The 11,064-nt window shown below is 44.5% G+C and overlaps 1 protein-coding gene across 1 annotated transcript in view; it reads left to right on the top strand.

Moving 5' to 3' along the window:
* Nucleotides 1-2,121: 2,121 nt before the first annotated feature.
* Nucleotides 2,122-11,064, top strand: part of GLRX3 (glutaredoxin 3) — a gene marked incomplete at its 5' end in the record, with an annotated part of 11,110 nt that continues 2,167 nt past the window's right edge. The window contains 7 exons of the mRNA XM_009083358.1: nucleotides 2,122-2,230; nucleotides 4,578-4,652; nucleotides 5,478-5,679; nucleotides 8,669-8,841; nucleotides 8,935-8,996; nucleotides 10,806-10,863; nucleotides 10,945-10,997. Coding sequence (XP_009081606.1) covers nucleotides 2,122-2,230; nucleotides 4,578-4,652; nucleotides 5,478-5,679; nucleotides 8,669-8,841; nucleotides 8,935-8,996; nucleotides 10,806-10,863; nucleotides 10,945-10,997 — 732 coding nt within the window. The remainder of the gene's footprint in view (nucleotides 2,231-4,577; nucleotides 4,653-5,477; nucleotides 5,680-8,668; nucleotides 8,842-8,934; nucleotides 8,997-10,805; nucleotides 10,864-10,944; nucleotides 10,998-11,064) is intronic.

The raw sequence follows: 11,064 nt of genomic DNA, 5'->3' as shown, positions 1-11,064 counted from the left end.
GGGGTCTGTCCCAAGGGCAATGGGAGTCTCTGTGCTGGGGGTTAATGGGGTACTCTGGGTCTGCCCCGGGGGCAGTGGGGAGTCAGGGGTCTGTTCCGAGGAGAATAGGGAGTCAAGGATCTGTCCTGAGGGGAATGGGAGGTCAGGGGACTGTCCTGGAGTCCCCCAGGACAGGTAGGCACAGCTCGGTGAGCGCCTGGGGCTGCTGCAGTCTCAATGAAATCTGCACATGGAAAAGGAAAATCCCTGAGCCAAGGGGATGCATGAGTAAGGATTTGGGGTGTAGGGTTTGAGCACCTGCTCCAGCTGTTGGGTCTAAGGAGGGCTCAGTGGAAGGTGCCACCCTGCAGCAGCTCCTTCTGGGGGGCAGCTGGTGCCAAACGGGCAGATTGGCAGGGATGGGATATAAATGGAGCAATAGTGCAAGCTAAGGTTGTTTTTCATCCAGACTCTTAAGGCGTCAGCAAAAAATGCAGTTACTGCATTTGGAAACAGAAGCATTGGGCTGATTACTGAGAAGGAACATGGCACTGAATTATTCATCGCATACCATGGGGCTGGTTCCTCCTTAGTCTGATTGTGTGCTCTAATAATGAGCATCAGGGCTCATTTCATGCAATAACACATGGTTTGGTTTGGAATAAAGTTCATCACTGGGTCAGGGTTACCTTCCACCAACTCCAGCCCCATCCAGCCTAGCCTGGAACACTTCCAGTGTTCTTATTCTAGTCTTCCATGCACATGTTTTGCTTTGAGAGCGAAGAGTTGAATAATCATTACTGTAATGAGATGGAGAAGGACTTTCCACAAGTATATAGAGTGACAGTACACAGGGAATGATTTCCCACTGCAAGAGGACAGGGTTAAATGGGATATTGGGAAGGAATTCTTCCCTGTGAGGTGCTGAGGCACTGGCACAGGTTGCCCAGAGCAGCTGTGGCTGCTCCATCCCTGGGAGTGTTCCAGGCCAGGTTGGACGGGGCTTGGAGCAACCTGGGCTGGTGGGAGGTGTCCCTGCCCAGGGCAGGGGTTTAGCTGGTTGACCTTGAAGGTCTTTTCCAACCCAAACCAGCCTGGGATTGTGTGAGTTCCAGCTGAGTAGGTGCTGAGATGCTTTGCTGATTCAATGGGAGGTTTAAAAGGCTGATGAAGCTTACCAGCATCACATTCTTAAAGGCAACAGGAGGACATGTTGATAAATGTTGTGTGGGAAAAAGAAACTGAAATTGTTTGAAACTTACTGAGTGACTTCATTTCCTTTCTGGATCTGTTCAGCTGAGTTGTGTAGGGACATTGCAGAACTCTCTCAGTGCTGAAATGAAAATCTCTTCAGGAAAAAATACAACATTTCAAAGTAATTTTCAACAGCCTCCTCAGTAATTCTCTCATTCCCTTTGTCCACACAACAGGATTCAGGTTTCTCTTTGCTGGATTTGGAAATGGTTTTGGTCCCAAGATGAGTTGATAGCACTGAGAATTTTTCCTCTGCTTCTTTTGGAAATATTTGGCTTTGGGTTTTGTTTCTGTTATGAAATCAGGAAAGCAAACAGAGCTGTACTCATGGAGTAGAAAAAAATCCCCCAAACCACAGATTAGTTTTATTGTCATGATCTTGGGTTTGGGTGGTTGTAGAACTTTCTAAATAGACTTTCAGAAATATCTTGGTTGAATGCAGGAACACCTTGTTTATAATCACTTAGGTGCTTCATTTTGCTAAGTCTGTATTTTTTCCTTTCTTAAGTATTTTGAATTGCTCAATATTTTTGAATTTCTTAGACATTTTAAGAGTTTTTTCAAGGTTCAATTGAAGTGCTCAGAGGGAGGTCAGTTGCAAAGTTGAGGTTGTTGTGTGAATGAATTAAAAACCCAAACAAACCAAACCCAAACCCAAAACTCTTAGTGCAAATGGATTAAAAGTATGTTCTTAGTGAAGAAAAAATCTGGTGTATTGCAGTTGTGTATTGGGAAGGAAAGAACAGGCTCTGGTGGGATGAAGATTGAACAACCACACGATTATTTCTCCTCTGCTTGTTACTCTCTGCCAGCCTCAGTGATTCTGTGCTTCTCTTTGGTTTTGCTGTTTGAGATTCTGTTTACAGCTGGTGTTGGTTTGTTTTCCAGGTCCCTCGTGGTTGTCCATTTCTGGGCACCATGGGCTCCCCAGTGCGCCCAGATGAACGAGGTCATGGCAGCACTGGCCAAGGAGCACACACAGGTGACCTTTGTGAAGGTAAGGCAGGAGAGGAGATGGTCTTAACCAGACAAGAGCCACTATTAATAAGTAGAGTGTAATAAAATATGGGTGAGGTTGTTTCTGAAGTTCCTTTATGCCTTCACCTTTCAAGATGTGAATTGAACACATCTTCACCTTCTTCAGTCTCTTGTCCCAGAGGTGCTGCTACTGTTGTGGGTGGACTCGGCCCTGTCAGGCATGGAAGGGTTTTGGGTTGGAAGGACCTTCAGGAGCATCTAATGTCACCCCTTGCCATGGGCAGGGACACCTTCCCCTAGCCCAGGTTGCTCCAAGAATATTCCCACACAAGCCATGGTGTTATTGCTTAGCTAAAGACACCTCAGAAAACCTCTGTGGATTCTGTCTGTTCAGCTAAGGAGATCTCAGAATCCACAGAGGCATTCTGTCTGATGCTGGAGATGAACAGGAACCTTCAGGAGGGTGAAAGGAAGGTGAATTCAGTCTGTGCCACGTTGGCACTCTCAGGTGAGAGTTGTGCAGTGCTGGGATGGCATCAACACACCTGAGAGTTCTGGTTCTGTGGGAGGCTCTGCACATCCTACTGGGAAAACCACTGTGGGAGGAAAAGTGGGAGCACTTAGCAGGTGCTGGTGGGTTCAAGCCAAGGTTCTGTGCTCATCAGACATGTGTGGTACTGAGGGCAGGGAACAGTGGGGCAGTTCAATTTCTCACAGCCTTTGGGTTCTGTGTGTGTTTTGTAATGATTCCTCTCAACCGTTTTTTCTCCCTGTAGAACACGACAGAATTATGTTAATTACAGTATTTGCTTCCTTGGAGCTTCAAATTTATCCAGAGTTTAGGCGCTTTTAGTCAGCCCAGGAAAGTTGGAAGCATCTCAGTTGCCTTTTTATTATTCATATTTTGTTTATAACCTTATTATTCAGCTGAATTTATTTTTTATTAACAAGGTTCCTGAGTGGTGAAGTGTTGGCAGACTGAGAAGGTGGCACATCCTTCCCCTCACTCTCCTTCTCCCAGTGCTACTGGTGCTCCTGTGTAGAGAAAACAACCTACTGAAAGACTTGGGTGGATTTTCTTGATTCCTTCTCATGAGGAATATATTGGATTTTGTGGGATTTTCTGTTCCAGAAGAGCCATCCTGCCTTTTAATTGACAACAACCTGTTAATTGATGAGATATTTACTTTTGAAAATAGTGTATTTATATCCCAAAACACTTAGAAACAACATTCTGGAAAATTGCTAAATACAAGTTTGTGAAACATGAACTCAAACCTGTTCTGTGTGAGCTCCACCAGACTGGAACAGGAGCAGCCAAGCAGGAAGCTTGACTGGGAAAGGAAATGGATATTATAGGTAGAAATCATCATTTGCCACTGGAAGGAGAGGAGATAATTGGAATTAGCTCTTCTCTTTCAATTATGTATGAGGTTTCAGTTCAATTTGGATGGAATATAAGCTTTCAATTCCATTTCCATTGAGTATGAGCTTTCAGTTTGTAGCTTGAGGTTCTCAGTTGTTTCTGTTTGGAGCATTGATTTGCAGAAGTGAGTTTACCCCTGTAAATTCCATAATTACCTCTGCAAACTACAGAGGTCAATTCACTTCTGAGGTCAAAGGTAGAGGTGAAACTTTGAGTGTTGGCTCTGCTATGTTGGTTCTGTAATTAGTGGGTTCATTAAGAGCCTGTAGAGCTGGAGCTGCTCCAAACTGGAGTTAAAGAAGCTGTATTTTCCTAGGGAAGGAAAATGATCAGGTTTGCAAGGATCAGGTTTGCTATGCTGTTCCAAGCCATGATTTCCAGGTGTGCATTGGATGCTGCCTCAGACCAGAAGCAATAACCTCCAGCTTGGCACTCAGCAGCCTTGCAGGAGTTAAAACTGGGGTTTAGCAGCCATCAGTAGCTTATGGAAGAAACTCCTTTTGCCTTGTGATGTGCAGAAAGGCTGGAAATGTCAGTGGTGATGTACTGCCCCCGACAGGAGTCAATAGAGCACACGGCGAGTGCTGCCAGCACGGAGCTCTGTGATCGTCGCAGGACTGGGGGCAGTGATTTATGGCTTTCAATATAGCAGGAGCTGCACAGGATTGAAAATTTACTAGGTCACTAGTGCACCAAGGATTGTGTTGGCAGCCTCCAGGCTCCTCAGAAATGTGCAGCACAGTCAAAGCCTCTGAGGCTGTTTGGTGCCAGAGGCTCTGGGGGGACACCGTAGCCCAGGGAGGCTCATTTCAATGCCAACAGCTCCCAGACTTGGGCATCAGCTCCTGTTGAAACTTACAAAGTGGGACTGACACCCCCAGCCAAACTGTAAAGAAGCTTATGAAAATAATCTGTGTCTTGGTTTGGTCTCGTTTTGTAGTTGGAAGCTGAAGCAGTGCCTGAAGTATCTGAAAAATATGGAATTACTTCTGTTCCAACGTTCTTGTTCTTTAAGGTAAGAGAAAATGGATTTATGAGGTAATGAATTTAAGAGGAAATGGATTTAAGAGCAAATGGATTCCATGTGGACTCTTAATACATGCACTTCTGTCACGCTGCTGCCACAGCCTTAAGAACCTCCTTGGTGAGGAAACACTTCTGTGTCTGATTGAAGTTTAGCCAGTGGAACCTCAAAAAGTAGATAGAAATGGGGTTTGCACTTTCTCTGTAATGTTTAGAGCTTCCTTAATTGCTTTGGGATTCAGGCATGGGTTTTATTTGAGTTGTTATGCCTTGTAGTGGGTCAAAGAGTTTACTGTGATGTTGTTTTGTCTTGTATTTCAACATGGTGAAACTCCAAGAAAGTGATAATAAATCAAGTGATAATAGAAGTAACCAATTTTTGTGGTCCCATTTTTCTGTGATAATAAAACCCATAGTGTTTTCTTTTGTTAGTATTCCTAATAGCAAATTTGCTGCTGTTAACAGCAGATGACAAACAGGGATGAGCTTGGGAACCACAGATCAATCCCTAATTCCCCTTCACCTGTGGATCCATACACTGTGGTGACTTTACAGCACAAATTCTGAATGGAATCCTGTAACATTTAACCCATTTGACATTTTAATCCTTTGTTAGTGTGGTCAGGCACTGAAACATTGCCCAGGGAGGTGGTGGAGTCACCATCCTTGGAGGTCTTTAAGAGGTGTTTGGATCTGCTGCTGGAGGATCTGGTATAGGGGTTCCAGCAGTGACAGGTTAATGGTTGCACTTGATGATCTTAGAGGTCTCCTCCAGCCCTGATGATTCTAACACGAGGCTGTGTGTCGGTGCTTTCAGAATGCCCAGAAGGTGGACAGGTTGGATGGTGCCCATGCCCCAGAGCTGACCAAGAAGGTGCAGCGCCACTCGTCTGGCGCTTCCCTCCCTCCCGGCCCCGGCGATGGCGCCAAGGAGGACCTGAATGCACGGCTGAAAAAGCTCATCAATGCTGCTCCTAACATGCTCTTCATGAAAGGCTCCCCCAAAGAACCTCGCTGTGGTAAGGATTTCCTGCAGTTCATGTCCTGTTTGGAAGCTCTTGCCTGGTTTACTCCGTTTTGGGGAGTTGTGTCCTGGCAGTGTTGTCTTCTCTTACAGTTATTAATGGAGGTATTGTCATGCTGCTTAGAGGCAGTTAGAGAATTGCTGTTCTCTCAGTTCCATTTTGGGAATGGAGTCCCAGATGAGGAGCTTTCTAAGGAATATGTGGTGGGCAGTGTTATCCTTGAACTGGGACACTTTTCCTCGTGTAGCTCAGTGTTTATTCATGGCTTGGAGCAACCAGGGAAGGTGCGTGCCCCTGCCTGGATGAGCTTGAAGGTCCCTTCCAACCCAGCCCGTTCCATGGTTCCATGTGTTTCTGCCTCAGTGGGAATGCTTTCTCTCAAACTTCATTCTCTTGACTCTTGCTCCCTGTTCAGTGCTCAGTTCCTTCCCAACCTGAAGTGTTGACCTCTATGAAAAGCTCATGAACAAATGTCAGAAGTTTAAAGTACTATGAAGCTGTAGTTCTTACCTAGTCATTGATATTCATAGTTAATCGACGCCATAAAATGAATAAGAGTATTTTCCTTAACTTAAGGTGTGTTTGGGTCAGGAGCAATGGCTGGTAGATAAAGGAGCTGAGAGGAGTGACCAGAGGTGAAGCTGCTGGGTGGGCTGGTTGAGTTGGGGTTGAGCTGGGTGTTTTGGACTGATAATAGTGTGTATCTTCCTGTGAAGTTCCATCTATTTACCTGCAGATGATTCTGCATTTGTAAGATGTAACAATATGGTCATGGATGAGTGGAAGTCACATATCATCATAGGAACTTAGAGATAATTTTGTAGGAATGGGAATTTTGGCTTATGAAGTCTTGCCTGTGTGGAATAGAGCTCCTGCTGTGATGAGCTCCTCAGATTTCTGAGGTGTCTAAACTCTGGGGTCATTCAGATATTTCTTGGTCCCTAGTGCCCCATGAGGGGTGCACAGGGGGTACTTGGCTAAACAGAGGTGTGTATTGAAACTGGAAGTAGTAAAATGGAGTGAACACATGAAATCACCTGAACTTATTGCTCCAGGCTGTGCAGGTAAATATTGTGCCTGCTCTAGGCTGCTGTGGTGATTCCTGGCAGGAGTTGGGAGGTGTTAGTTGGGCCCATTAAACTTCCTTGAACAGACAAAATCTATTTCAAGGTGAAGGTGAATAAACATTTTGGCAACATTTTTGTCTCTTACAAGGTGAAGATAATTTACCACTTTGTCAGAGATAATCTGGATGTGTCTTACTAGCAGTAGGAATAAAGACAAAGGTAAATAAAGGTTGTTTAAAGGTGAAGACAGTTTTGACTTGTATCTGTTTTGATATAAATAAGACTTGCTGGAGTCTTCAGTTTGATTGGCAAGTAGAGGAGACCTTATCCAGCAGGGATTTGGGGATTGTGGTAGGAAAAGGTTTGTCCCCTTGGCTGTGTGTTTGCTGGCACTGCTGTGTGGCTGCTACAGATGTTGTATTATTTCAGTGGATTTGTTTGGCAGGATTGGTATTTATTTGGTGCTATTTATTTGCTTCATCACTCACCTAATTTACTTAGGGTGTTTTCAGTGCTGTAGAATCTGTTCTCACCCAGGGAAGCACTTAAACCATTCTGTCAGCAGCTGAATAATTCCTTGTCAGGCACCTGTAGCACTCGAGAAGCTCAGCCTAAATCTCTTGTGGACGTGGAGCTGTTTGGGCGCTTTGTCCCTGAGCACAGCAACATTTTCAGGCTGCCACTGCTCCCCTTCCCCTGAACCCCAACCAATCCATCTTTCTGCTTTGCATGTATTGCCTACAGCTAAAATAAAGCTGGTTTTTTCCCCTCTCCAGTTCCTTACAGTAGAAATGAGTTAATATATTGGAATAACCATCAGCAATCAGCCTTTGGCTGTTTACTAATGAACTCCCAGATGTCTGAGGGATTTCAGGATCTGTGTTTCACTTCAGGCTGTACATGAACTTAACACTTCAGCCGTGGAAGGAAAAGCAACTTGGATGCCACAAGTACAAATATTGCTGCTTCACGACTCAATAAATTGCAGCTCATGAAAACTGCAGTGGAAAAAAAAAATCCATATTTCAAAAACTAATAGCTGAAATCAAAGGTTATTCTGCTCTGCCACTTCGATTCTTTCCCCCATTTAAACCTGGAGTGTTTTATTCCTTTATTAAAGCCTTGAAGCATTGTCTCTCCCTTTATTTAATGTTTGTATAGAGGTTTTCATTTGTCTGCACAGCATTTGCTGGAATTCTTTGAGGGAATTGGAAGGATTGCAAGGGCATTTGAATGCAAACCAGAACGAGCTGGCAAAGGTATAAACCCTTATTATCCCACTGATTTATGGGCAAACCTCACGGATCCTTTTTGCAAACGCTGGGATCGTGTTGCCTAGGAGGTGCAAAAAGATGATGTCAATTCCAGAATGCTGAAATGTTCCTACTTTTTTTACACATAATGTGATGATTTTCACAAGGGAAAAAAAAAGATGGTTAGCTGCAGAAGGGACAAACTTTTCTCCTCCGGTTTGCTGGATGTAAAATCCTAATTTTCAGTAGTTAATATCCTGCTGAGAGAGTTAGGGTAGGACACAGGAAAATTTGACATAAAGGGACGCAAAACATGGCATGAAAGTGCCATAAGAGTGGGAAAACGATGTTAAATGCCCATGAGAACGTAAAAAATTGAAGGTAAAACTTTGCCCTTTACCACTGAGTAGAAAAGGATGTTCTGAAAGCAGAAGGGTAGAAAACATTATCAAAGCTAAGTTTTCAAGTGAAACTAATGAGGAGAAATAAATAAACAAACAGTAATAAATGGATTTTGCCCCTTTGTAATTGAGGCTATTGACAAAGCAAAGAACACCTGGAGCTGATTTGACCTTGTTGCCTAGATAAATGTCATTTTTCACCGGGGAAGGTCAGCCCAGACATGCTTAGAGTCCCATTTAACACCTCTTCCTGTGCCTGCAGGTTTCAGCAGGCAGATGGTGGAGATCCTGAACAAACATGGCATTTCCTTTAGCAGCTTCGATATCTTTTCTGATGAAGAAGTTCGTCAGGGGCTGAAAACTTACTCCAACTGGCCAACTTACCCTCAGCTGTATGTGGATGGGGAGCTCATCGGGGGACTCGACATTGTCAAGGTTAGAAACGGAGACTTTCTCCATCCTTTGGGTTGCCATGACCGTGGTGTTGTTAGGGTTTACATGTGATTTCTTTCTTCCCAATCTCCCTAGGAGCTTGAGGCATCTGGAGAGCTGGACACCATCTGTCCCAAGACCCAGAAGCTGGAGGACAGGTGAGATGGTTTGCTGCTATTTTCAGGGTGTCCTGTGTGTTTGTTTCTATAGGGAAAACTTTCAGATCAATTCCTGCTCATTGACTTTATTTGCAGAACTCCTGCAGTTTGATATCATGGGTTTTATGCACTAATCATCACTTCATATACATCTGCACTGATCCAATAGTCTTATCTCTGTAGCTGAATTTTTTACTTAGAGCAGGAACATTCTTGTCTCTCTGAAGAGTTCATTCTTCAAAGAAAACGGAAAATCATCTTTTAAACATGAGTAGCTTTTCTCAGCTCTGTTTGTCACAGACTCCCTAACTCTGCTGTCACTGGAGAGAAATCCCTGTGCTTGTCTGCTCTTCCCTGGCTGCTCGTGTCCTTCAGTTCCTGTTTGCTTTCACCTTGGCAACATGAGTCTGTGCTGCAGCAGTGGGAAGGGTGTTGCTTCCTGGCTCAGGTGGAATGTCTAGATGGCAATTTGTGCTGCTTTCTCCTTCCCTTGTGAAGATCCACTCGTGTTTGAAGCTCTGCTGTGCCCCAGTGGTGGCACTGGGTGTCTGACAGGTCCTGCTGCTGCACAAATTGCTACTGGATGTGGCTTTGATTTCCCTAATTTTTATGGGAGTAGTGCCATTAAGGCATGCTGAGGGGGGTTGGTTTACCAAGGTGGACTGCCTGGAAGGGAAATGTGTGAGCATAGATTCTCTCTTGCTGCTGGGAGGCAGGTGAGACTCCTGGTTCTGCCTACTCAAAGCAGTGTGGAAATCACTGGATGCAGAGCATTTCTGGGTGGTGATAACTAATCCTTGCACAGCTGTGTGTTGTCCTCTGGCCTTGGTTACTTGGAAAGTGTTTCACTGAGGCCACAGAGCCCAATCATTGACTTTTGCAGAGATTAAATTAGAGGTAAAGATGAGATTGTCTCAGTGTGGCCCTAAAAACTTTTTCTACAAAGTCTTTTAGTGCATTCCTGTTTGCAAACTTGCAGAAGCAACAACTTGAGTGAGTTTATATGTAGTTTTTTTTATTATTTTGGGAGAGGAAGGCAATGGGAAATGTCCTCTGCTTCCCTGATGTGTTTTAATAGATCAGAGTTGTTGGTGTGGCTCAATTTCTCCCTAAGGAGCAGCAGCAGCATGACCTTTTGAACATGTGTGAAGCTTTGATCAGGTTTTTTAGCAGCCTGGGCTGGTGGGACGTGTCCCTGCTCATGGCAAGGGGTGGAATGGGATGAGCTTTAAGGTCCTTCTAACCCAAACCATTCCATGATTGAATCTATTTCATCCAGTGATGGAGAAGTGCCTGAAAATTCACCAGGCAAGTCACAAGGAGCTTCTCATTGCTTGGTTTGTTCCTCATCCTTTGGCAGGTGTTTCTTGGCTTAACACATCACATTTGGCTGAGGTGTCTTCTGGTGACTCTAGGAAGTTCTTCCATGACACAGAAGAGTTTTCATTCATAGCTAACCTCATACTTAACTCCTGAGCTACTAAAGACATCAGTTCAAAATATCCTAAAGTGATGATAAAATATCCCAAAGTGCTAATGAATTCAGTTTCTCCTTAAGCTTCTTTGCTGTTTGATACTCCAGGTCAATCTAGGGCAGGAAATTGTTGCTGTAGAAGTATCAGGATGGTTCAGATTGATTTACTAGTGTTACTGTAAGCAATTTCAATGGAGATTTACTGCTAGTGATGCTTTGAATTCATCTGGGAAAGCTGCAGGTTGCTGTCTTTGCACTTCTGCATGTTGTTTACCTCTCAGAACCAAGTTTGGGATAACAGCAACCTCTTTTCTGCCTTTTCCTGCTCTCCCTAGGCTTAAGGCCCTGATAAACAAAGCTCCTGTGATGCTGTTCATGAAGGGAAGCAAACAGGTGAGGTGTCTGCAGCACAGCCCGTGGCGGTTTGTGGGGTGAGAGAGGAGGAAGAGCTCTGAGGTGTGTTCTGTGTTCCAGATGGCGAAATGTGGCTTCAGCAGGCAAATCCTGGAGATCCTGAACGACACTGGGTGAGCAGCTCTTCAGCTCTGGGGGTTCCAGGGTCTTGTGGAGGACTTTGAAGGTGGCTTTGTTTCA

This window comes from Acanthisitta chloris, unplaced genomic scaffold (genome assembly GCF_000695815.1).
Source record: "Acanthisitta chloris isolate BGI_N310 unplaced genomic scaffold, ASM69581v1 scaffold14210, whole genome shotgun sequence".
NCBI lineage: Eukaryota > Metazoa > Chordata > Aves > Passeriformes > Acanthisittidae > Acanthisitta > Acanthisitta chloris.
This window is presented reverse-complemented; position numbering and strand designations above follow the sequence as displayed.